General features: G+C 42.4%; 2 protein-coding genes across 2 annotated transcripts in view; both read left to right on the forward strand.

Annotated features, from left to right (window-relative positions):
* Positions 1–4279: 4279 nt before the first annotated feature.
* LOC140542354 (leukotriene B4 receptor 1-like) lies at positions 4280–5170 on the forward strand. The gene has a single exon (XM_072665304.1). It carries the CDS (start codon positions 4280–4282, stop codon positions 5168–5170), a length of 891 nt encoding a protein of 296 aa, XP_072521405.1.
* Positions 5171–14125: 8955 nt separating this feature from the next.
* Positions 14126–27245, forward strand: part of nsmfb (NMDA receptor synaptonuclear signaling and neuronal migration factor b) — a 64456-nt gene continuing 51336 nt past the window's right edge. Inside the window, exon 1 of the mRNA XM_072664481.1 lies at positions 14126–14579. Within this exon, the coding sequence (XP_072520582.1) occupies positions 14509–14579 (71 nt within the window). The 5' untranslated portion in view covers positions 14126–14508. The remainder of the gene's footprint in view (positions 14580–27245) is intronic.

Below are 27245 nucleotides of genomic sequence, written 5' to 3' on the forward strand. Positions count from 1 at the left end.
GCCACCCTCTGCAGCTACAACAGCTTTAACTCTTCTGGGAAGGCTTATTAATTATTATTATTATTATTAATATTATCATTACCTCCTGCTCATATAATTTTGACGGCTTCAATGCATAGCTCATGTATTTGCGACCTTCTCTATAAAGGTCATAGGTAAGTAAAAAGTGAAGAATACCATTTTTACATTGGCATATCTTGACCACAGAATCCACAGGATCCTCATCTATAAAAGATGACCTAATTTCGTAATGAATTGTTAAGAGCTAATGTAATGTCTCCTTCCTAACAGACTCTCTTAATTCTTATTAAACAAGAAAACTACCCTTGTGTTTCCGCTGTTGGGCAGCATCCACTTTTTTTTGTTTGTTTTTTTTACTGTTATACAGTCTCAGACTAATATGTACGGGTCAAAAAGTCACCTGTATGCAGTTTTAAATCATAGAGAAGCTGGTTTGCATTAGTGTTCTTAGCAGGATAACAGTCTGTTCACCACTGAACTAATTCAAGTCTGGCCGACAGGAAACCTGCTTATAAATATAGGAGAATGACTCCAGTGACTGGTGACTAATGACCGAGCGACTGCTGTTGAAAGGACAGAGAGCTAAATGTTAACTTTTTTCTTGTGGGTTTGGATCTGCACTTATGAAGCTAGTCTTTATCTAGTTAACTACTTTATCCAGCTCGGTGCAGCTGCTGTTGACTAACTGCTGAGCTACCCACACAACTGTTATACCGCCCAACCCTAAATCACCCCTAAATCACTATAAAAAATGCTGTTAGGTGACTGCTCACTTTCATTCACTGTTTGCAGCATTAGCGTTTGCAGCATTAACCGATCCAATGCTTTAGACCCTGTAGGCCACACGTCTTCACTTTCAGAACAATCATCAGTGTCATGATGCAGAGAAAGTAGCCACTCCAGTATCTGAAGTATTTCTGTTCTTGACGTGTTTCGTCCTGCTGGTGTACTTCTACTACAGTCTTCACCGAGGGGGTGACGAGTCACCTTTCTTTAGCAGCAACAGAATGACGAAGCTGGTGATGATAATCGTTGTGGCTTTTTTTGTTTTCGGTGTGACAGTCACTATTGCTAACGTCTTAATTAGAAATACATGCTGTCTTTAACTGCAGATCTTGGTGGCAAAATATCTAATCTAATCTAAACAGCTGTGTGAACCCTTTTCTGTACACATTATCTTTTAGACAGAAGCAGCGTTGCCGTACTGTCACAGACTTCAGCCAGACTACACTTTCTTGGTATATTAAAAAATATCACTGGTCCGAAATAACTCTGGTGTCTGGGGTTCTGTTTTCATTGCAAAACCACTGAAATGAACTGAAGTGTGTAGCATTGATTGTCTTGTTACAATGGCACCTGTCAAGAGGTGGGATATATTAGGCAGCAAATAAGCAGTTCTTGAAGTTGATGTGTTGAAAGCAGGAAAAATGCAAAGGGGTACAGATTTGGCCAAAAGTGCTCCAAGAAAGGAAAACCACTAAACCAGCAACAGGGCCAGGGGTGCCCAAGCCTCACTGATGCTCGTATGGAGCAAAGGCTAGCTTGCAGAATAGCTATAGCGGCAAAAAACACTTGGGCAAGACTCCTAACACTACATTGGCCCACCTCTGTGATACAAGTAAGTCGCTCTGGATAAGAGCATCAGCTAAATGCCATAAATGTAAATGTAGATGTGAACAGAGAGTATTGGCAAGAAGATTATCCTATAGTTTAGTTGAGCTATATATTTATATAATTAAAAAAAAAAAAATGAAATTATGGAGGATATTTTTTCTTCAAATGCATTTTGCATTTATTTAACTTTAAAATGCTGATCATTTCACTGATGACTTTTGTCCACTTTATCAGATGTAGTGCAAAGTGTACATACAATATGGTTTTACTGTTACTAAGGATGAACTTTACAAATATGTAACCCCTAAGTTTCTATGTGGCCCCTTAGTTTAATTATATTAATAATTCAACAGGTTCTAAATGCTTCAGAGGCTGCAGGAATTAAGCTAATGATGAATTACACAAAGGTCAAATCAGACTAAATTCAAAGTAAACAAAACGTGCGTTGCATCCACCTACTTAGTCTTAGCTTGTTTTTTGTTGTTCTTTGTTTTTATTTTATTTTTGAGTTAATGACATGTCTATTACTTTGGCAGCTCTCTTTTGGAAAGAATTGCTTAATTACACCAAGTCCTCCCTGATGAAGGTTAGCTAAAACTGGAATTCACAATATGATCAACCCACAGCTGTGCACCTCTATGACCCCAGAGAGATGGCACTTCTTAAAATATGTCTGGTAATGACCATTAAACATTAGTACATGTGGAATTGTTCAGTTTAGCATCAAATGGTTTTGCATATGCAAACCAGCTCTAATGCATAAACAGCACTGCTATCAGTGTTCTGACTATCCTCACAGAAACGGGAACCCTGGCTTTTCTCTCCATTCTGCATTGTTCATCCTGAACAGTCACTTCAGCTTCTAACCCTAAGCAATGCAGAAAGTCAACTGTTCAAGCAGTTGCCAGCTCACCGGTGACTTTCCAGTGTCCATAACCAACAGCACTGGTTTATGCTTGGGGTTCCTGGTAACATAGCAGTGCTGGGGATGCTCGTCCGACGCTTGAAGGAAAAACACTCTGTTGTTTGCAAAATCATCTCCCACTGAGTCTGATGAGCTTTTAGAAGTACATGCAGGTGCTACATCCTCAGAAGTGGGCTAAACTTGGAGGACGAAAGGGTCTTTTTGGTGGGATATGGATCCTGAGTGGACTGTTTACATTATATGCTCTCGTTCAGCATGACGTTGGATACGATCGATATGGATTTCAGTACTGTTACCAGTAATAAAATTATTTTTTTATTTTCATTCTCTAATCACAGTCTGTTCATAATAGCTGACTTTTGTCAAGGCTTTAAGGATTCAAGGAGACTTTATTGTCATTCGCATCACATGTCGTACATGGGGTGGAACGAAATTGAGATCTCAAGGTCCCAGTTAGGTGGAGTTTAGAGGTGAAATGAAGCCTGAAGTTTCTTAGTCTGTTCGTTTTACACTTAATGCTCCGCAGCCTCCTGCCTGAGAGGAGCAGTTCAACTTCAGTGTCTCAAGTAAACTAATTAAAAAAAATCATAAAATCTTACATTTACCACCCTGTTACATTGTCTTTATTTCATGCCAATGTAAAAAAAAAAAGAAAAAAAGGCAGATATGACCAATGACTAGGTACAGGTAGACCAACAGTGGCAATGAGAGGGTGGGACGCAAGCAGATTGACCAGTGGTTGATGTAGATGCAGGTATAGGTAGACCAACAGTTACGGTGAGAGGGTGGGACGCAAGCAGATTGACCAGTGGTTGATGTAGATGCAGGTATAGGTAGACCAACAGTTACGGTGAGAGGGTGGGACGCAAGCAGATTGATGCAGATGCAGGTACATGTAGACCAACAGTGGCGGTGAGAGGGTGGAATGCAAGCAGATTGACCAATGGTTGATGCAGATACAGATACATGTACACCAATAGTGGCGGTAAAGATCTGCGCACAGCATGTGTGGCGACTGCAGAAGCGAACGCTGCTGTGAAACCAATGTGAAATCCAAGACATTTTCACAATTTAACAATCTTGATAGGATACATTTTTCACATCCCAAAAAGAAGACAGGTTTGGGAAAAGGTAGTAATAGTAGGCTAATAGGCTAAACCTTCGTGATGAGCAACCCTTTACTCTGGTATTCTAGCATTAATACAGTCACAGGAACCCTGACCCTGTTCATCTGTTTATCTGTACGGTCACATCAGCTTCTAGCCCTAAACCATACAGGAGTTCCCAGTTCCCAGTTCTTTGTTCTGGGGGACCCTGAAAATCTATTCGGCCTTGGGATTCTTGTCTGATGCTTGAGGGAGAACAGCTTGACCACTAGATCAATGCTCAGCCTGGTGGTGTCAGACCTGCTTAATGTTCTAAATCATACAAAATCATTTCACACACTGATCTACTGTTCGCATCAACCATTTCAAAGGCACTGGTGCCTCCACCTGTATTACCTACTGTATTCCTGGAATTGCTACTTTACATGGCTTATGAAGCCGTCAGTAGTCTTCCATTAGGTTTTGTGTGGTGCTCACTTTCACTTTTGCATATGCAAAACATGAGCTTCATAACATAGATGGTAATGAATGCCCTGACAGTGCATCCTGCATTGTTCTCCTCAGCTGTGCTGGTAGCAGCCAAGCACCAACATCAGCTCCTGACTCCTGCACCATGCGTGAGGTCAACTGCTCCAGCAGTTCCCAGCTCACAGATGCCTTTCCAGTATGCGTAGCCAGCAGTGCTGTGATGGGACTTTCCTTCGGTTTGGGGTTTTTTGGTAACGCAGCAGTGCTGTGGGTTCTTGTCCGACGCTCGAAGGAGAACAGCTTCACCCTCGGACTGATGCTGAGCCTGGCGGTGTCTGATCTGCTGACTCTCCTTCCACTGCCGTTGTGGATCTGGGCTATTCTGCATGACTGGACCTTTGGCTCTGTTTTGTGCAAGAGCATCTCCTACGTGGAATACTGGTGCATCTACTGTAGCACGTTATGTGTGAGTCTGATGAGCTTTCAGAGGTACATGCAGGTGCTGCATCCTGAGAAATGGGCTAAACTTGGAGACCGAGGACAGAAAGGTCTTTTGGCTGGGATATGGATCCTGAGTGGAGTGTTGGCGTCCTACGCTCCAGTCCAGCGTGAAGTAGGATGTGAACTGTATGGATTCCAGTACTGTTACCAGCAATTTAGGAATGATGCAGAGAAAATCGTTACTTTAGTTTTGGAAATGCTGCAGTTTGTGATCTGCTTCTTCTTGCTGGCTTACTTCTACTGTCGTCTTCACCGAGGGGTCAATGAGTCCCCTTTCTTTAGCAGCAACAGAATGACGAAGCTGGTGACGAGAATCGTTTTGGCGTTCTTCATGTTTTACGTGGCCGTTCCCATTGTTAACGTCATGATTATCGTTGCGGTGTCGCTGCAGAATGAAAGTCTTCTGGAAAGATTCGAACTTGCTGGCAAAATGGCCAGAGCTCTGACATTTCTGAACAGCTGTGTGAACCCTTTTCTCTACACGTTCTCTTTCAGAGGGCTGCAGGTTAGCAGTCTTTCCACTGTGGACACTTAGAGGATTGTAAAATGGTGGGTAAACAGTGTGCAATAGTGCAATAATTTCTTTTAATTCTGCTCAAGTCAAAGGAAGTCAGTTTACAGTACAACAAAACACTGTTAGGCTTAATATCCAGTGCTGTAATAGATAGACGACCACTGGGGGGGACCAAAAGCAGGACCACCACCAGGGCGCCAGTCCATTTCAGGTTTCTATTCCAAAATGCTTTGAAGACCACTTTCAGATTTCTTTTTTTTTGTACATTGTTGGAAGTTTGCTTGAAATTATACATTAGCTGTTGTTTTTATAGCCAAACTTCATTATTTTATAAGCTAAACTTTATTATTCACCTTTGCACTAAAGTGTACTTGTGACCACATTAATTATCCGTGCACTTTAATCTGTACTTCTTAAACTTTAATTCCACAAAAATAGAAAAGCCTAACTTCAGTTGTGTTAAGTGTTAAGTGTTAAGAGATTTTTAAAATATGCTCAGGAAGGGTTTTAAATGTACTACTGCTTCTGTTTTTAGTATTATTAATATCCATATTTCTCAAAAATGTGCAATTAAAACACTCAAGGATTACAACTGCATCACTATTATTGAGTTGTTCTAATTGAGTGTATTAGAAGCATTTTTAAAATTATTAAATTAATAATAATTAAATATTAAATACATCAAATGCACTTAATGCACTTTGCAAAAAAAAGTCAAATTAAGGTGTTAAGTAAAATGAATGCTCTCATTGCCTCGTAATGTGGAATCAGTGGCAGTTTGGAGGTGGTGGCTGGCTATGCATGTGTCAGAGGAGGCGTTCTTTCCAGTGTCAGGGGAGCTTTAAATGTGATAGGGGGAGAGTACTAATGAGTGGGTTGGGTTGGGAATCGACTGTCTAAAATTGGGGATTAAAACTGGGTAAAATAAATAACTACATAAATACATACATAAACTACCAACTACAAATACATCAGTAAAACTAAATTTTAAGTATACATCATATCCATGTATTGATAATAATGTATTTAAAGTGTGATAAAACATTTGAAGAAAGCAAAATATGAATGTGTTTTGACATATTTAAGTATATATTCTACTAGGGTTGTTTGCAGCATTTTGGAAATCACAATCATAATCTTCTTTTAAAAAATTAAGATTTATTTTAAAACCTCTTAAACTAATGTAGATGTACAGTAACACTGATTACCTTGGGGTTACTCAGGGGAGCAAAAAGTACAAAGTAACTGTACTGTTAAAAGTGGAAGCATAAAGCCAAAACCATAATAGAGTGAAAGTAAAAATTATTTTTTTATTTTTAATGTTGAGGATATGGAACAGCATGAGTGTGCCAATTCATGATTGTTCAATATGCAAAGCATTCTGGCCTTGAGCACCTCAAAAGACTGTAATTATATTGTAAACGAACATGCTACACTTTCAGTTTCCCTCTCTGCAGAACTGTTCACCTTCACAACCCAGCAGTATGACTATTCCAGTTGGCTTTTATTAATGTCTGTGCCATTAGCTTTCATAGAAAGCAGTCCACCAGCCTTAGAAACGGAAACTTGTGTATCATCACTTGCACTTCATTGTCACGTACGCTTGTATATATTGTATATAAACACTGTGTACTTCTAATTAACAAGCATTTTTCTCTTTTATATGCATGGAAAAGAAATGCAAGGATCGTAATGAAAATCTGCTCTGGTCTTATTTAGGCAGACAAATTTCCATACCATGCTGTACGCCAGTCCTTCAGGACCAAACTGATGTAGAACCTATATAGGAGAGACTTATTAAACAGTTAAAATGCATGTACAGTGGTATGTACCCAGCCAACATGCTCATGGGGGCTCACATGGGTGGAACGTGGGCTAGGTGGGTTCCAGGTGGACATGGGCTCTGAGTGGGTTTGTGGATTCCAGGATGGGCCCATTCGTTGTAGGCCACCCTAATCTCACATATCTATCTAGGCGCCATGTCCAGAGAATGACCCAAATAGGGCCCATGTTTAAACCCTGCTGGTCCTATTACTGACCATGGTGGGACGCTGGTGGGCATCCATATGTGGGGCCAACATGGAACCCATGGACAAAACTTTCTGGCTCTTAGTTGGGCTAACCATACAGGCCCCACATGAGCATGTTATCTGGGTAAACGTTTGGGTATATCTGAATTACAAAGAAGTAGATGCAGCCATTGCAGATATTTTTTAAGCACAGGTTCTTCATATTTCATTACCTCAAATAGAAGGAAATATAGCCAGACTGTCAAAGCAAATCCCCAAATCACAGCCTCCAAATGACCTGCACTAAGTTGTAGGTGACAGGAGTGATAGTACACCATTCTACTGTGCAGCATTGCTCACATGTTGTTCATCACAAGGGTTAATGTCTGAAGTCTGCAGAACACTGTCTAGATGAAGCAGAGCTTTTTTGGAAACAAGTAATGTGGACTGGCCAGTGGCACAGGAAAGATGAGACGCATAGATGGAAGAATGGATTCCCTTACATTTAATGGCATGTTGATGAGAGAGGTCAACAGAGAATGGCCAGACTGGTTGGAGGTGGATGGGCTACAATAGTAGGCACAGGCTCACCAACACTGGACAGTTGATTTCTAGATCTCTGCTGAGCCACACAGATGGTTGGGTCAGAATTTGGTGCCAGCTGCATAAATCCATGGGATCCAACCTGCCTGTATCAACAGACCAGTCTGGTGAGGATGGAGTTTTGGCACAGGGGATGTTTTCTTGGGTGTGTTAATACTGCTAATAGTTCTCCAGTGGTAATTCCCAGTCAATTGAACAGCTTTGGGATGTGGTAAAATGGGAGATTTGCAGTATTAAAAATGTTCACCTGAAATATCTGCAGGAATTGTGTGACTGAGGAATGTTTGTTTCCCACATGTTCATCTTTTGGAATCCATGCCATGAAACATTGAGGCTGTTTTGAGAGCAAAAGGAGGCCCTGCCCAGTAATAGCATAGTGTTCCTAATAAAGTGCTTGGTCAGTGTGTATCTCTCTCATTGTTGTTCTTTTGTCAGTCTGCCCCTGCTATTAACAGTTACATTTGCATTTGCAAACGTACGGTAGTATGCAAAAGGGCAGCCCTGGTCACAATAACTGTTACTGTAAGCCAGTAAAAAAGGACCTGATTTCCAAAAGGCAAGATCACTCCTTACAGTTTCAAAAATAAATAAGGAAACAGGCCCAGAGCAAAAGTTTGGGCACCCTGCATGGCCGATACTTAGTATCACTTGGGTATCACAGCTTGTAGACATTTTATGTGGACAGCTAGGTCTTTGTTAAATTTCTGTTGTTGTTTTTTTTTCTACCTTGTAAAAGAGTTCCGCCTCTTCTTTGCTCTACTAGTGAAATGTTACCCATGCCACTGACTGTCAGTCCTCCCCAATGAGGATCTGTGAGGGTTTGGTTATAGTTAGGGTGATAGTTTAGGGTTAAGGTGAGGGTTTGGTTATGTTTAGGGTTAGGGTGAGGGGTTGGTTATGTTTAGGGTTAGGGTGAGGGGTTGGTTATGTTTAGGGTGAGGGGTTGGTTATGTTTAGGGTTAGGGTGAGGGGTTGGTTATGTTTAGGGTTAGGGTGAGGGGTTGGTTATGTTTAGGGTGAGGGGTTGGTTATGTTTAGGGTTAGGGTGAGGGGTTGGTTATGTTTAGGGTGAGGGGTTGGTTATGTTTAGGGTGAGGGGTTGGTTATGTTTAGGGTTAGGGTGAGGGGTTGGTTATGTTTAGGGTGAGGGGTTGGTTATGTTTAGGGTTAGGGTGAGGGGTTGGTTATGTTTAGGGTGAGGGGTTGGTTATGTTTAGGGTTAGGGTGAGGGGTTGGTTATGTTTAGGGTGAGGGTGAGGGGTTGCTTATGTTTAGGGTTAGGGTGAGGGGTTGGTTATGTTTAGGGTGAGGGGTTGGTTATGTTTAGGGTTAGGGTGAGGGGTTGGTTATGTTTAGGGTGAGGGGTTGGTTATGTTTAGGGTGAGGAGTTGGTTATGTTTAGGGTTAGGGTGAGGGGTTGGTTATGTTTAGGTTGAGGGGTTGGTTATGTTTAGGGTTAGGGTGAGGGGTTGGTTATGTTTAGGGTGAGGGGTTGGTTATGTTTAGGGTGAGGGGTTGGTTATGTTTATGTTTAGGGTGAGAGGTTGGTTATGTTTAGGGTGAGGGGTTGGTTATGTTTAGGGTTAGGGTGAGGGGTTGGTTATGTTTAGGGTGAGGGGTTGGTTATGTTTAGGGTTAGGGTGAGGGGTTGGTTATGTTTAGGGTGAGGGTGAGGGGTTGGTTATGTTTAGGGTTAGGGTGAGGGGTTGGTTATGTTTAGGGTGAGGGGTTGGTTATGTTTAGGGTTAGGGTGAGGGGTTGGTTATGTTTAGGGTGAGGGGTTGGTTATGTTTAGGGTTAGGGTGAGGGGTTGGTTATGTTTAGGGTGAGGGGTTGGTTATGTTTAGGGTTAGGGTGAGGGGTTGGTTATGTTTAGGGTGAGGGTGAGGGGTTGGTTATGTTTAGGGTTAGGGTGAGGGGTTGGTTATGTTTAGGGTGAGGGGTTGGTTATGGTTATGTTTAGGGTGAGGGGTTGGTTATGTTTAGGGTGAGGGGTTGGTTATGTTTAGGGTTAGGGTGAGGGGTTGGTTATGTTTAGGGTGAGGGGTTGGTTATGTTTAGGGTGAGGGGTTGGTTATGTTTAGGGTTAGGGTGAGGGGTTGGTTATGTTTAGGGTGAGGGGTTGGTTATGTTCAGGGTTAGGGTGAGGGGTTGGTTATGTTTAGGGTGAGGGGTTGGTTATGTTTAGGGTTAGGGTTTGCACACCTGTACAGATGTTCTTTTCTTTTCTGTAAATATATTTTTCAGCTCTTTATTACCTTTATTACCTTTAGTACTTTCTACTTTTTTAATTTATCCCCTACCCTATTTATTGTTTAGTGTCATTTTCCTTTAGTTTAAGACTGTGTTCTGTGTTTCTTTGTTACTTGTCATACGTGTTGCTCTCACCAAGACAAATTCCTTGTATGGGTAACATACTTGGTGAAATAAAGAGATTCTGATTCTGATTCTGAAAGGGTGAGGGGTTGGTTATGTTTAGGGTGAGGGTGAGGGGTTGGTTATGTTTAGGGTGAGGGGTTGGTTATGTTTAGGGTGAGGGTGAGGGGTTGGTTATGTTTAGGGTGAGGGGTTGGTTATGTTTAGGGTTAGGGTATGGGGTTGGTTATGTTTAGGGTGAGGGGTTGGTTATGTTTAGGGTGAGGGGTTGGTTATGTTTAGGGTGAGGGTGAGGGGTTGGTTATGTTTAGGGTTAGGGTGAGGGGTTGGTTATGTTTAGGGTGAGGGGTTGGTTATGTTTAGGGTGAGGGGTTGGTTATGTTTAGGGTGAGGGGTTGGTTAGGGTTAGGGTGAGGGGTTGGTTATGTTTAGGGTGAGGGTGAGGGGTTGAGGAAGCCATAGCCCTACTAAACTAGCCATAGACCTTTCTGACTTAAGGTCCTTTCCTTTTTCACTATAAAATTTTACAAAACAAAAATAATCCACAGATCATAAGAGCATAATGATGAAAAGAATGGCCCATCTTTAACTTGATGGCTTTTGAAGATCAGTTCATCGTCTACGTACGTATCTATTCACAGCAACATTGTCACATTTCCCTCAGGCTACAGCAGTGCTGCTAATGCCCACCTCAACAATCACGCCCCTGTTTTCCTGCATCTCTCTCTCTGACTGCTGTCTGACTGCTGTCTGTGTGTTTGGGACTGAACTTTGTACTTTCTACAATCCTGCTTTGTTACCAAGTGACTGGTAATAAAACAATATTGGTGCTTTTGGCTGGAAGGAAAGGTTTTACAACAGGTTTATGAGAGTAATTGAGAGAACAGGGTCGGCAGGAGCTTACTGCAGACTCTGAAGATTATTGCTGTGCTCATGGGGAAGAGCGTCGAACCGAGTCAAATTCTGAAATGCTAAACCTTCACAATTATATACACACTAGTCATTTATATGATTGAGTTGCACCAAGAACATGAATGTTGTTGCTTAACGTCTTCACAGGGCCATACAGGGATTCAGGGAGTCGTTAAGGACACTTTTCTCTCTTATGTTCTCCTGTACCATGTAGTGTTGGCTCAACTGTACAATCCTACAGAAGAGCCCTTAAATCCAGCCAATCCTTTCTGTATCAGAATTCCTAATGAGGAATAGACAGCTAGACATCTTTAGATTTTCTTATTAGGATTATGTACAGGTGTCCTATACGCTACTGTTACGCCCCCACTAAAGGGCTTTAGTCTAGGACAAGCAAGCTTGGAATGGGGAAAATCATCAGTGTGCTAATTAGTAACTGGCAGGAGAAGCAATGTATATGTATATATATACACACACACAGTGTCTACAGAGAAGCTTCTTCCCACACGCCATCACACTCATGAACAGCTGAACATTACAACACTACATTCTGTATACAGTCTACTGCATACATACATCCTATCCAGATGTTCTCTCACTCTCTTTCTCTGTACTGCACTTTTATTTATCTGATAGTGTCTCAGAACAATCTGTACTACCGTCTCAACCAGTGACTCCTTTGTTCTCCTTATTTATATCTATTTAATCCAGTCTGCACTGTTCTTTACTGCTGCACTTAGCACTTTACTTTAAATATACAACTCTGCACATGTTAAGTTTACAGGTGTGTCTGTGCGTGTATGTCACTCTGTGTGTGTGTGTGTGTGTGTGTGTGTGTGTGTGTGTAGGTTGGGTGTGTTTGTTACTTCTGTAATGTCAGTTATCGTGCACTGTGAGCTACTGTAACCAAAAACAAATTCCTTGTATGTGTAAGCATACTTGGCCAATAAAGTCCGATTCTGATTCTGATTCTGACAGTGGAGGAAATTTGCCCACTGACGAAGAAATGAACAGTCTGTAATTTGTAATGGTAGGTTTGCTTTAACAGTGAGAAGTAGAACATCAAAAAGAAAATCCAGAAAATCACATTATATAAAATATATAAATTGATTGAATTGAGTTTTATTGAGTAAAATAAGTATTTGATCCCCTACCAACCATTAAGAGTTCTGGTTAGATTAAAGACACCTGTCTCAACTGTCACCAAGAAGACCATTGGTTACACACTACGCCATAAAGGATTATAATCCTGCAGCGCAAGGTTCCACTGCAAGACCCCCCTGCTCAAAAAGGCCAATGAACACCTGGAGGTGTGGGGGAGAAGGTGCTGGGGTCAGATAAGACCAAAATTGAGCCCTTTGGCATCAACTCAACTCGCCTTGTTTGGAGGAAGAGAAATGTTGACTATGACCCCAAGAACATCATCCCCACCGTCAAGCATGCCGGTGGAAACATTATGCTTTGGGGGGGGTTTGCCTTCACTGCATCGACGGGAGGATAGACGGGTTTGTGTATTGCAAAATCCTATAAAAACTCCTTCCTTCCACCAGGGCACTGAAAAAGGGTCGTGGATGGGTGTTCCAGGACGACAATGACCCAAAACATACAACCAAGGCAACAAGGGAGTGGCTCAAGAAGAAGCCACTGGCTCAAGCCAGTCTCCGGACCTTAATCCTATAGAAAACCTGTGGAGGGAGCTTAAGCTTCGAGTTGTCATGCGACGGCCTCAAAACTTGAGGTAAATGATTTAGAGATGATCTGCAAAGAGGAGTGGACCTAAATTACTTCTGATACGTGTGCAGACCTGGTCATCAGCTACCAGAAACTGACTTCAAGGGTTTTGCTTGAGTCTTGTTTCGTTAGGGGATCAAATACTTATTTCAGTGAAATGCAGATCAGTTAATGTATTTTATATAATTTGATTTTCTGGATTTTCTTTTTGATGTTTTATCTCTCACTGGTAAATAAAACTACCATTAAAATTACTGTAGTAAGAAATGAGAAATCAATATGGGGGGAAATACTTTTTTCAATGTAGGAAGATGGGCAGACAAAATATTGTAGATTTTACAAATACATTTTAAAACAAGACCAAATGAGAATGAGCAGGAATCAACAGTGAGAGAAAGCATAGAGACAGATTATGAAGAAAAAACACGAGGGAATGAGAGCAGGAACAGGAAGAACTGAAAGGAGAAAAGGGGGGGAAACTAGATAAAGACGTGTGAAGGATAATGAGAGAGCAAAAAAAGGAATAAATTAATTATTTTTATATATGAAATAATTAAGTGGATATATTAATAATTTATAAAATATAAATAATTTATAAAAAATAATTTTAAATAATAAAAAGAAATGAGAAAATGTGAGGGAACCAGAGAAAACTAGCAAAAACTGAGAAATTAGGAAGAAATGAGAGAAAGAAATGAGAAAACCGAGGGAGAAACGAAAAGGAATAAGACAAAGAAACAAGAGAGGAAATGAGAGGAAATGGAAAGGGCTGAGAAAAAATGGTAGAGATAAACAAAAGAGGAGGAAATAAGAGAGAGATGAAAGGTATGATTGAGAGAAATGAGAGGGAAATGAGAAAAGGGAGAAATGGAAGATAAAATGATGGAAAGTAATGAGAAGCAATTAGAGGAGCGAGAGAGGATGAGACAGAAATGAGAAAAAAGGAAAAGGAGTGAGCAAATGATTAAAGGTAGAAATGAGAAAGAAAAAGAGGAAGAAATAAGAGGAGGAAAAATGAGAACTGGGAGAGAGATAGAAATGAGAAAATAAACCCCAGAAAGGAAAGAGAGAAAGAATGTCAGTAAAATAGGAAATGATGTAGAAACAAGAGAGAGAGAGAGAGAGAGAGAGCCTAGGAGCAGGACAAGAGATAATGACCGAGAGTAAAGAGCGCGAGAAAAGAGAGAGAGAGAGAGAGAGAGAGAGACAAAAACAATGCATTACTGTGCGCGTGTGTAAGAGAGAGCGAGAGAGAGAGAGAGAGAGAGAGAACACGAGTGAGCGAGAGAGGGAGGGAGGGAGAGTAGGGTGGGGGAGAGAGAGCGTAGCACGCGCTGCGCTTTGTGTTACTGGAGCTCACGGCTCCTTGTGCATGAGTGAAACAGCATCAGCGCTTTGGCTCGCGCTTTGGATGCTCTCTCTCTCTCTCTCTCTCTCTCATACACACACACACACACACTCACACACACATTCACCACTTGAATGAATTTCTCACATTAAACTCTCCAAACATGAGGAACATACGGGAACTCCAGCGGAGGGTTTAGAGGCGAGTGCGTGTGGAGAGTGTGTGTGGAGAGTGTGTGTGGAGAGTGTGCGCGAGAGTGCGCGTGTGTGTGTGTGTGTGTGTGTGTGTGGCGGACTGAGCGTTTCTCCTCCTCCTCCTCCTCCTGCAGCGCGCGCTGAGTGGAATGAGCCGCTGTTCCGCCTCCGCCGCTTCACTACAGCATGGGCAGCGCCGTGGCCAAGAGGAAGAGTCTGAGGAGTGATGCCATTTCTTCAGTCGCCGCTAAAGTCAGGTGAGTCTCCGCTCCTGGGGAGCACTTTAACTTCAGCACGGGGGGCTGTTTGTGGGCTGACAGTGTTCCTGTGCATTTCTGTCGGTTGTTAAAGCTCGTGCACGGCTGTAGTAGATCAGTGTTTACCATGTGGAGTCCTGAGGTGCACACGCACTGCGCATTTCACTGCTTTATCTGCTCCAGCACTCCTGAAGCAGCTCACAACAAGCCCTAGTTGAGGTGAACTCCAACAGACCACCGCTGAAATGCTGAAGCTGAAGTTGAGCTGTAGTCGAGCTTTCCGTTCCACCTTAAAAGGTGGAGCAGTTTCAGCCTGGCCAAAATATACAAGCTCAAAGAACGGGCTTCCTCCTCTAGGGCTCCTTAGTAAAGGCGTTGATTTGTTTATATATATATATACTATAAGTCCAAATACTTGTGGACACCTCTTCTAATGAATGCATTCAGCTATGTTAAGTTGTGCTCACAGCTAGCTTGTATAATAGAGCAGTACTGCCAGTAAAATAGGACTCTCCGGAGCAGATAAACTTGAACTTGCTGGCTCCATTGAAACCTATTGGAAACCTGGAGCCTAATGCCAGGCATGGGCTAGAGGGGTATAAGGCCCTCCAGTATTGCGCTGTGGAGCAGTGGAAGAACTGTGTTCTCAGGAATGATGATGCTCCATCCAATACTTTTGGCAGAAGTTGGGGAGTTGGGAAGGAGTGATCATCCAACATCCCTGTTGCTGAATGCAATCAGATCCTCACAGCTATTCTTCAAAATATCGTAGAATACCCTCCCTGGACATTAGAGACAGTTACTCCAACAAATGCAGGATAGACCTTTTTTTTCTTCCCTTGATTTTCTTTGGAAGAAACAGTAAATGAGCAGGTGTCCCAATACTTTTGTCCTTATAATGTATTTAACACCTGGTATGGTAAATCAGTGCTCAAAGGAGAGGCCCATAACTCTGATAATCAAGTGTGATTGAGAAGCTGTTGGCTGTGGTTGTGAATTCTTAATTATTTTCTATATTGCAACATGAAGGGCTCCACTGTTGGTCAGAGAACCGTTTTAATGTCCTGGCACTTGGTGACAGTCTCTCCAAAAATCCTTGGTGTGATTCTTATTAATACCAGATGGAACGTGGTGGTGAATTGGTTCACCCTGTCAATCAGAAGAATCCGTTCTGCAGAATGATGTATGGCTATAAACAAGGCTTGACCCAATTTTCACCCCCAATTTAGTCATTACCAATCCTCGGCCTCTACCGAGGTTTCCCTCACGGTACACGCTGCACCCAGCACTGGGGCGGGGCAAGGTAGAGTCAGTACTTGACGGCCAGAATAGGTTGTTTTTTGTTTTGAATCTTAGTTCCTCTCAGTGGTTCTTCCTCATGCTTTTAGGGAGTCTGTTCTTATGAGTCTAGGTTTTTCTTAGAGGTTCTTTCTCATGGTCTTAAGGGACTGCATCCCTTTTAGTCATGGTTCTTCCTTTTGAGTCTTGGTACTTTTAGAGGCGCTATTAGGACGTTCTCCATTTGAAGCCTTGGTTCCTATCAGTGGTTCTTTCTCATGGTCTTAGGCAGATCTTCCTTTAGAGTCTTGGTTCTGTTTAGCGGTTCTTTCTTATGCTCTTAAGACTTTCTTGTGACCATTGCTTTTTTTTCAGTGGTCCTTCCTGAAGCTCTTCCTTGTGAATCATGGTTCTTTTCAGTCGTTTTTGCTTATGTTTTTAGAAAAAACATCCGTTTGGGTCTTGGCTCCTCCTAGTGGTTCATCCTCATGCCCTTAGGGACTGACACGGTCACCCTTGGATGCTCAGTAGGGGGCTAGATACAGGGTTTTTCAGCTTTGTGTCATGGTCTATGTTTAAAGTCAAGTCAAGTGCTCTACATATAAAACCAAATTCAGTTAAATGGGCCTAAAAAGATCTTTCTTTTACTTCAGTGCTTCTTTCTCATGGTCTTATACAGCAGATTTGCCAGTGCTAAATGAACACTGTGTAGGGTGTTGTTCTTCTTGAGTCTTGATTCCTTTCAGGGACTTCTTCAGGGACCAGTCAGTGTTTTTGGGGGCCGATACCGACAATCAGTGATTATCTTTAAGTACAGTCAGTCTGTTGTCAATACCAGATGCTGGATGCCTCATTAACCTTCCCAGGTGATGCATCATCATACAGGTTTCTCGTACATTTTATCGTACAGGATAAAATGTACATTATGTCTTGGAATCAACGACATTAAAAGCACTATCAAATTCCTGAACACCAGCTGGGAGAGCTCGTGAATCCCCTTCACTTCGGGACAGTATGATGTAGCGGCCGAGAAATGCAGCCTACGTCCGCTGCAGCCTAGGCATTGGAACTCAGCTATCGAGCACTGGGATCAACACTAGCTCTGTTGGGTTGCTCCAGCCGTGTGAAAGCTCTGTAGTTGTAATCCGTAACTCGTGAATATGATCTGATCGGCTCTCAGGATCGACTAATTGGAGAATTTTGGTCTAATCTGATATTTCGCCTGGAAATCTGCCAATACTTTAAACACTTAGCTGGTCGATATTCTTTTTCCATCTCTACTTTAAAGTGTTAATTTCAGTGGATGTAAGGGAATTAACATATTGTCCACTTCTACATGCTGCTTTTTAGTCTGTGTATTAGTATATTAATACCTGTAATATAGAGCCTTTTTGTGAAGGCCTTCTTGTAAGACATGACCTTTCTTGACCCTACAGAGGTAATCATAATAACATTAGTCTTCTATTGACTCTCTACCTCCCTCTCCTCTTTCTTCGTTCATTGCCTCATTTAATCTCATTAACTGCTGTCATGGCTTTTAAATGGTGTCTCATCTAACTGAAATGTACACCCTGAAAGGTTATACAGGCTTCCATAAATGAGTGACTGAGGCACTTTTTAAACTCTAATCTCAGACAGACAATAGGGGCTCAGGCTTGGCTCACTGTTGTGATTGAATTGGGTGTCAGGTTATCTCTATAATTCACCCTAATACCATTTCCTGCCTTTTGTCGGCTCTGATTCCTCCCAGTCTCTTTGTCTGGGTGAATGGCACCTTAACTTGTCTGACACAGATGCCGCCCACTAAAAGGGGAGCGTAGGCGACGTTTGAGGGCCCAGCTATCTCCCAGAGTCACACCGTACCTTTGACACCAAGAGACCTGGACAATAAATATCCCCTCCAAGTTAAAGCCGTCACATTTCCATGTGTTGTCAGTGTGTCAGGTAGTAGTGATTAGTTATTGCTGCCCAAACCAGTAAAGCACATTCATCTGTTGGCCTTGTCCAGACTCACGGTGATTATGGGCTGTGGTCATGTGTCATTCCTACCTTCCTACCATACCTTCTTTTTCTCTCTAATTCATTTATTTGGATGGATGACTCCTGTCACAGTCAGTTTCATCAGCAGCATGAAGTCAAGCTCTAGTCATCTCCCCTCTTGCCTCATATGACATTTCCCCTTTACAGAGCAATCAAAACACTGTGGCTCATCTGATCCATAACCTCTGAAAGTTCTCCCATGGGACTCCTCTGCTGAGATCCCTTCTCCCGGCTTTCAGTAGCAGCGAGAATCAGAGACAAATGTCTGGTTCTCACATACTGGCTTCAAATGTTTCAGCTTCTCATGACTAAAGATGCTGACATGTTTATGCAATGTGGAAATTGGGGCTACAGCTACACTCTTGAAAATGAAGGTGTTACAAAGGTTCTTTGAACAATGCCGTAGAAGAACCATATTCGGTTCCATAATGAACCATGTTTGTGAAAGAGCTGTGAATAAAGGTTGTTCAGGCATTGATCTCTTTTAGAGAAAATTGTTTTATAGGTGAAAAAGATCTATAGGTGGTTCTTCTATGAACTCACTCTCATGCTAGAAGCCTTTGTAGCTCCTTTATTTTAAACATGAACATACTGGCACCATTGGAACCTATTGGAAATCTGTAGCCCAATTCCAACCCCCTCCCTGGGCATTAGAGACAGTTACTCCAACAAAATCTCCCCTTGATTTTTTATTTATTTTTTTTTTTTGGAAGAAACAGTAAATGAGCAGGTATCCAAATACTTTTGTCCTTATAATGTATTTAACACCTGGTTTGGTAAATCAGTGCTCAAGAGAGAGGGCCATAACTCTGATAATCAAGTGTGGTTGAGAAGCTGTTGGCTGTGGTTGATGCTCTATCCAATACTTTTGGGATGAGTTGGGTAGTCGGGGATGAGATGAGGTGGTGATTATCCAGCCTCTTGATCTCACTAACACTCATGTCACTGAATGGAATCAGATCCTCACAGCAATCCTCCCAAACCTAAAAAGACCTTCCCTGCACAGTAGAGACAGTTACTCCAGCAAAATCAGGATGAATTACTTTTAATTTCCAAAGAAACAGTGAGCAGGTGTCCCAATACTTTAGTCCATATAGTGTACGCCAGCGTAGATGTCTTTAACATCTGTCAACTCTTCACATTTCCGTCCTTAAAATAAAAGCATGCCCATGAGGCTAGGTGTTGCTGCTTTAGTGTCATTGCCCCTCAGTAGACAGTCATGCAGATCCTTCTGACATTCTCTGAAGACTCCCCGATCAGGCAGTGCCTAGGTTAGCACCTTTCTCTCTCTGCTCATTTGCACCTCATTTCGGAATCACCAGCACACTTTTCTTCACACTTTTTTTTTCATAGCATACCTCTGCGTTTTATTGTGCTCTTATTTAAACAAATAAGTTATTATTTAACCAGATCAAGCTACGTCATGGCTCCTGTCTTCTAGGTTATAGAATCCTCCAGTAGGGCTGGGCGATATGGTTAAAATACTATATGATGATATTTAAAGACATTTTGACGATACTCAATAATCATCACGATACATTTAATCACAGACTAAATACATCAGTAGTGACAGATTCTTAAAAACTACTTTTCAGATACTGCTGAAATAAAGGCATCTAATTACGTGCAAATGATCAGTGTTTATTAAGCACTTCTAATATCCTCTATATGCTTTGGAGAGTGTATTAAAGAATATTATCACAATACGATAAATTATCATCATATTACCCAGCTCTAATCAATCAGTTTGACTTTGATTGGTTTCACAGGTGGATAATAGGTCTTGGTAAGGGTATCAGCTTAAATGGCTAAATGTAACATGCAAATATAATTGCATTTCTTCAAATAACCACAATCAACCCACTATGATACCTTCAGCCAAACATAGGTTTCTGTGTATATATATATATATATATCTGTCATTGCCTCTTGTATATTGTCTGGAATGATGCTACTGCACTATGGAGCTGCATAAGGCTGCTTAAATTAAGTCATATTTGTGTAAAATTGTCAGGCTTCTATCACTTCACTATCCTTTAGTGTGAATTACACTCCCAATCTGTAGAGGGAGCCCAGGAGACAAAAATCCCAGTGTTCGCATAAAGCTGCTGTAAGTAGTACATTACCATGTTAACCCAAACAGCTCTTTTGCTTTTCTGACCTAATTAAATTATAACCCCTATGTGCAAGTACTTACTTCACTCTAAACCCAATAAGCTGTACGAAATTGTCTGCCTTGAGTCTACAGCTCTAGTCTTCTACTGAGGTGGTCAGGATTGTAACACCTTCTCCTGTATGTGAGTGGCCATGTCTGTGTCTTTGCCTTGGCCATGGTTTACCTCTGTTTACAGGGGATGTGTAGATCGAGATCCAGTCTTCTTCCTCTCTCGCTCAGCTGCTGATGTAATAAGGTGGTAATAGTGTTGTCACATCCAGGGGTCATCACTGTGGGAGCTCCTTTCTCAAACCGTGTGGCATTTGGACCGGACACTGATGACCTCTGGGAAGCTGCTCCTTTCTTTCCTTTGAAAGAAGAGCATTAACACATTTTGGGCCTGATTCCTTGGGCAGTCCTACAATTGACATAATGCAGTGTCAGAACACCATGGTTATCATGGCACAGTGTCGGATAGGTGAACACAGGGATGCATCAGTTAACACAGGAAAATAATCCAGTACCTGTGATGTAACAACCAAAATGTGACCACGGGCAGGTGAATACGGCCATGGTGGGGAACACAGGACTAGGGTTCGGGTGGTATGGGTAATGCCGGGATAGAAAGGGGACGGTGCTGAAGGATGGGATGCGGCTGTTGTCGGATAATGCAAAGGAATGGTGTGGGGAATGTGATGGGACACACAGGAAGGGGGTCAGGGTGGAAAAGGGATGGTGTTTGTAGAGGGGCTGTGTTGGGACATATGTGAATGAATGGTGTCTGGAAGGTGTTAGGTAATGCAAAGATGGTGTTGGGACTGGGATGGGACACAATGGAAGGGGGGTTGGGATGCTGTTGGGTAATGCCAGGCTATAAACAGATCTGTCACAGTCTTTTCACTGTTTTTACTGCCATAAACCAGTTCAATAAGCATCATTATTAAAATTGCAGACTCATCATTGTGAAGGATATATACTTCATATTAAGCAGGATATAAATATAGTTGTCAGCATTAATTTAGGACGGCTGTGACTAGTCAAAGCATTCAGTGAACGTCTGAAATAAACGAAATGATTAAGACTGCGCTCCAAAAATAGGTTTAAGCTTCCAGTGTAGTCCTGTATATTCCACACGCAATCCAGTAATGAGTGCCAGCGACATCTGTATTAGCCGATCAGTGTGATGACAGTGTGCATTGTTATGGAAATTAGCACTCGATTGCGTGTTGGAGTGTGGTAGTGGATGAATCACTGCTACATACTGTATAGACAGCGGCCTAACAGATTTGAAACAGGTGCAGTTCAAGGTTATTCGATCACTATCCACTGTGCAGATGTCTTTGTATCTTTGTAATTACACCATTTAACCCCTTAAACTGCCAGGGCTTGTTTGAGGGCCCACACTACAGTTCCTCACTCTACTAACGATGTAAAGCACATTCATTTTTATAGGAAACTGTAGTTAGGGGTTATTACAGTGTTTAATCAGGAATCAGGAAGACTAAAAGCAGAGTATGCTCTAAAATAATAATTCATGATGAGATTAGATTCAATGAATTAACCAACAGTCTTTAAACCGACAGGATTCTTTAAATGCATTAAAGGCATTAAAATGGTTCTTCGGAGCTTTGCCACTGAAGAGACACTTTTTGTTCCCCAAAGAACCTTTGAATGAATTTCTGCTGCATTATTCCATTTACCTTGAATCTCGTTCCACTTAAACATTACGATAATTGTACACAGTTTTAAAAGAAACCGGAGTGTGTTGACCAGTGTGTTCTATGGTGAATCTAACCAAAATATGGCCCAATTTTTATTAATTTTTTTATCTTACTGTAAGCGATACCAAATCCAAACAACATTGTAACACCCCCCAAGAAAGAAGTTCAACTGGGTGCATGACTGATTTTAATGAGACATAAACAGACAGAAGTGCAAATAAAGTGTATAATACAACTGTTTTACCACTATTGATGTGCAGTGTAGCCATATTGGATTTTGACCTGTGGGTTGGTGATGTTCTCCTCACTTTCCAAGTAGATAATAGAAGCACATCTCTGTGTGATGCTAAGGTGAATGGATGAATGAAATTCCCCATAGAAACATATGACCAATCCAAAAGATTGCAGGAACCTTTATTTTATGTGGTGGCCCCCCTTTTTTTTGACATATAGACTATGTGTAGGCTGCTTCTTTATGAGGGTGGCCTTTAGCTGTGGAGTTGTGCCACCACAACAACTGCGACCCGTCGAGGTGTAAAGCAGTGACTCTGCAAGACCTCTGAAGGCGTCCTGTGGTATCTGGAACCAAGTCGTTATCAGCATCAGACCCTTTAAGTTCAGTAAGTTGTGAGGTGAAGCCTCCATGGATCACATCAGTGAGTCTTGGACGCCTATGACCCCGTGGCTGGTTCACCGGTTGTCCTTCCTTGGGACACTTTTGCTAGGTTCTGACCAATGCATACTTGGAGCACCCCACAAGACCTCCATGTTGAAGATGCTCTGACCCAGTCGTCTAGACATCACAATTTAGTCCTTGACCCTGCTTCCAACACATCAACTTCAAGAACTGCTGCCTAATATATCCCATCCATTAGAGAGGTGCCACTATAACAAGATAATCAGTATTATTTACAGAACCTGTCAGTGGTTTTAATGGTATGGCTGATAGGTGTATATATATATACATGTCTTAAGGTTTGGTGCTAAGCTGATTAGAGCTCTATAAAGGGTGGAGGTACTTCTGTAAATAGCTGAATGTACAGTAATTATGCTAATGAAAGGATGAAGCTGTCTGTGGTCGTGCAGTAGCGGCCGCGTGGCTCAGACGAAGCATGTAATTACCATTATGTGTGTGTCAGGGTGATGCACCAGGTCAGGACTGTGTGCTATCTGTGATGGGGTGGTTACTCCCCCTTAATACTGTGGTGTATTTCTATATTTGTGTGAAGAGTCTTATGTAAGAGTGCTGTGCACAGGGAGAGCAAATTAATGGTTCATAATCAAGTTGTGAAAAATAATGAGTAACTTTTTTGGAATTATCTGCTATTAGAGTTTCATGAAGTTACATAACTCACCCCTTTCTGGTAAAGGACGGGTACAGGCTGCACACAATGCTGGGATTTACTTTAATGAACAATAAGGATTATTTTTTTAATTATTCATTTATAATTTTACCTCATTTTCTACTCAATTTAAAATGCCAGTCCTCATTTGTGTGAACTTCCCCTTATCACTAGCAATGCCCCCAACAACACTAGGAGCATGAAGACTAGCACATGTCTCCCCTGACACATGTAAAGCCAGCTACCACCTCTTGTCGATCTGCCGCAGATGCTGCATCACTAGATAGCCAGCACACTCTAAGGAAAGCGTGGCACCCGAGCTTCAATACAACAGTTAACAGACGTCTGTGCTCACCAACATCACGTTAGGAGTGCCATCAGCATACCCCTGAGAGAGCAAGGCCAATTGTGCTCTCCCTGACTCCAGCTGCTGATTGCCAGCAGCCTTAATAAGGGTTCTTTGAAATGAACCCAGAAGAACCATGTTTTGGTTCTCTAACCTTTACCCTGATCCTACACCTAGTGGCTAAAATATACAATCCTTATAAAGTGAGAGCATGTTGTTCCTAGAACCTTACACTATTTGGACAAAAGTATTGGGACACCTATTCATTCATTGTTTATTCTGAAATCAAGGGCATCGAAGAGTTAATCATGCTTTTGTTGGAGTAGTTGACTTTCTACTAGATTTTGGAGCACTACTGTGAGGATTTGGCTGTTATTGGATGATCACCACCCCACCTCATTCCCGACCCCCCCCAACTCATCCAAAGGTATTAGATGGCGCTCCATCAGTCCAGAGAACAACATTTTCCTTAGCATCCTGAGTGCTGTCATTAGACCTGAATCAGTCAATAAAGTGATGGTGAAGAGACTGTCGTGAGAAGAGGTGATGCTAGATGGTCAATCTTGAGAGAACACTGAGTCAGCCTGCTGTTCTCACTGTAATCTTACATAAATTCTCGCTGTCAGTAACAGATACAATCAGCTAGGTGCGAGAGCAGTGTGGTCAGGGAGGAGACGGCGCAGGAGAGAGAGAAATAGAAACTTATAGCGTACGTTACTCTTAATATTTAATATTTCAGTAGCATGCATGCTGTAAAAGTAGCATTCAGACTTAATAAATAAAGAGCAAAGACACAAACAGCCCTAACAGATGTTGTATCCATGAGGTACATATGCTTACTTACATATTAATACCTGCAGTTGATTAGTTGTGTTGATTGCAATAAAAAATGAGTGTAAACACTATGTGCACACTTAACGGTTATTGGCCACGAGGTTGTGAGTTCAACACCCGCCTCCACTAAGCTGCCACAGATGGGCCCTTGAGCAGGGATCCCAACCCTATCTGGTTCAGGGGTGCTGGAGCATGGTTGAACCTTCATTGTACTGAAGAAGAAGAGAAATACTGCCAATAGAATAAGACTCTCTGGAGCAGTATAATAAGCATTAACCTTTTGGCACTGTGCCTAATGCCAGGTGTGGGCTAGAGGGGTATAAAGCCCTAAAGAGTGATGGTGATAGGATGTGATCGTCCAACATTATGACCTGACTAACGCTCTTGTTGCCAAATGCAATCAGATCCTCACAGCAATGCTCCAGCATCTAGTAGAAAACCTTCTTCCCTGGACAGTAGAGACAGTTACTCCAACCAAAGCAGGATAAACAATGAATGAGCAGGTGTCCCAATATTTTGGCCACACATATATAATGAGAGATGGTGTGACAGAACAGCAAAGGAGAGAGATGGAAAGAAACATTGAAGAATAGAGGGAATGAGAAATGGATGTAAACAGGGCGAAGAGAGAGAGAGGAAAAACCACAGAGCGAGAGAGAGAGAGAGGAGTGGGAGAGCTAAAGAACAAGAGTCCAGGAGATCAAATGAGCCAGCTTGCTGTTTACCAGTTCACCTCGTCCTGCTGCTCACTTACGGCTGTGTGGAGCCAGGGATTAGCACAGAGGAGAGGAAGAAGGGTGTGAGAGTGTGATGAGGAGGAGGAGGAGGAGAGAAGAAAAAGAGGTCATGTCACACGTAGACGCGGCGTATGGCCAAGCTGGGGCTCTGAGGAACAAACTGTGCTTTTTTTTTTTTTTTTTCCCTGAATTAGCCCGACACCGTGCCGCAGGCTGCTGGTGGCTCCAGCCGTGGTTCCAGCGGGTCCATCTCATTCATCTGTGTGGCTCTTTACACAAGTGCTGCCATTGTGCCTTTATATAGAGGCTTGTATTTGGATGTGGTAGGTAGACAAGTCCCAGAGAACCAACATTTTTTATATATTTAAGCAGTATGCAAACTACACTGAATGGACAAAAGTATTGGGACACCTATACACCTATTACAACTACAGGAGGTTTTTAGACATCCCATTCTAAATCCATTGGCATGAATATGAAGTTAGTCCTCCTTTCTCGTCTGGAGCTCTGCAGTTATTGAGTCGGCAGAGCGTTGGAGACTTTTCTGCACTATGCTCTGAGTTCAGCACCTTTACGTGGTCGGACACTTGGTGGCTGAGCTGCTGTGGTTCCAGAACACATCCACGTTTTAAAAATTACCACTCACAGCTGAGGGAGGACATTTCACCAACTGACTGCTGTTGCAACAGTGACTCCTATTACACACAGAAACACCACGCTGGCCCCAGTGTTTAAATTAAGAGGTGTCCCAATAATTTTGACCACATTTTACAATGCTAAGCAACCAGAAGCTGCTTCTGTGTCTCACGTATGGGGTGAAATGACAAGCACTGTGGAAAGGTCCCAGCATACGATGCCACTTCTTAAGCAGTGTGGGCCGGCACAGGCGTCTGTTAGCTGGCGTGGTGGAGCTGGCAGTGCCGTAAAAGAGGCGGTGGCTGGCTTTACATGCATTTGGGGGGTATTCCTCGTCTTGGGAGCATTGCCAGTGCTAGGGGTGGGTTAATTATATATGTATAGTTTTTAAGCTGGGTTTGTTATGGGCTTCTCTCCAGCCCATTATCAAGCAAATTATGCTGGATGTCTGTGCTGGATGATGCGCTCAGTTTCCTGATCATAGCAGCAGTAGTAAGATTTTTACACTATGTTCCCTGGGACTCTACGTACTCAATGAACTCAGGGCAAGTAACATCTTACTACCTTCTTCTGACAGAGGCACAGACTGTACAGCTATAAAGCTTGTGTGTGGGTGGGTATGTGCTCGTGTGTTTGTATCTGGAGCTTGTATGCATGTGCACTATTGGTATCACCACGCGGAGCCCTTCCACTGTCTGAGGAAGCGCTTTCAGCCGAGTGTCCACAGATGACGCCCAATTCCGAGCTCTTTCTGTTCTTCTGCTCCTGATCGGCATACACCTCGTTCTCGAACCCTCTTCTTTACTCTCTGCCTCTCTGCGTCTGCTTCTCGCACCACTGTCTTCCTGTTTCCTTTCGTCAGCCCCATTCCTCCATCCCCTGCTGTTATTTCCTCCTTCCGTCCGCCTCTCTTTCGCTCTCTGCCTCCGTCACATGGCTGGAAACATGCAAGGTGCTCCCTGAAGCGGCGTTCAAACAGAGCAGACATAAGTACGAGGGCATGAGAGGTTGAGAGAGAGAGAGAGAGAGAGAGAGAGATTTGTCACACTCTTCAGTGATTTTCATGCTATGTTTTATTCATGCTTTAATTTTTCCCAACTGAGCAGCTTTTTGTTTTTCGTCCAGTTAAAATTCAGGGTCAGGAAGATATCCCCCATTAATGGAGCATAATTGCCTGTGCCCTGTGCTTAGGCTGCAATCAGCCTTTCAGTACACTGTTACAAAAGTACTAATAGCCAGCTAGCCAACGATTAAAGGACTCAGAGGATAGAGAGGTCAGAGGGTTTACAGCTGTTGTTTATTCAGTAGCCTCTAAAGCTGCACAATACATCCGCACTATATGGACAAAAGTATTGGGACACCTGCTCGTTTATTGTATTCAAATAAAAACGTTTTTGTTGGATTTTCGGAGCATTAAGAGTGAGAGTGTTAGTGTGGTCAGGAGTTTGGAGGGTCACTACCCCACCTCACCCCAAAATGTTTGGATGGAGCAACCATCTGTCCAGAGAACACAGTTCTTCCACTGCTCCACAGCTCAATGCTGGGGGGCTTTATACTGCTAGTTCATGCCTGGCAT

This window comes from Salminus brasiliensis, chromosome 20 (genome assembly GCF_030463535.1).
Source record: "Salminus brasiliensis chromosome 20, fSalBra1.hap2, whole genome shotgun sequence".
In the NCBI taxonomy this organism is placed as follows: Eukaryota; Metazoa; Chordata; class Actinopteri; order Characiformes; family Bryconidae; genus Salminus; species Salminus brasiliensis.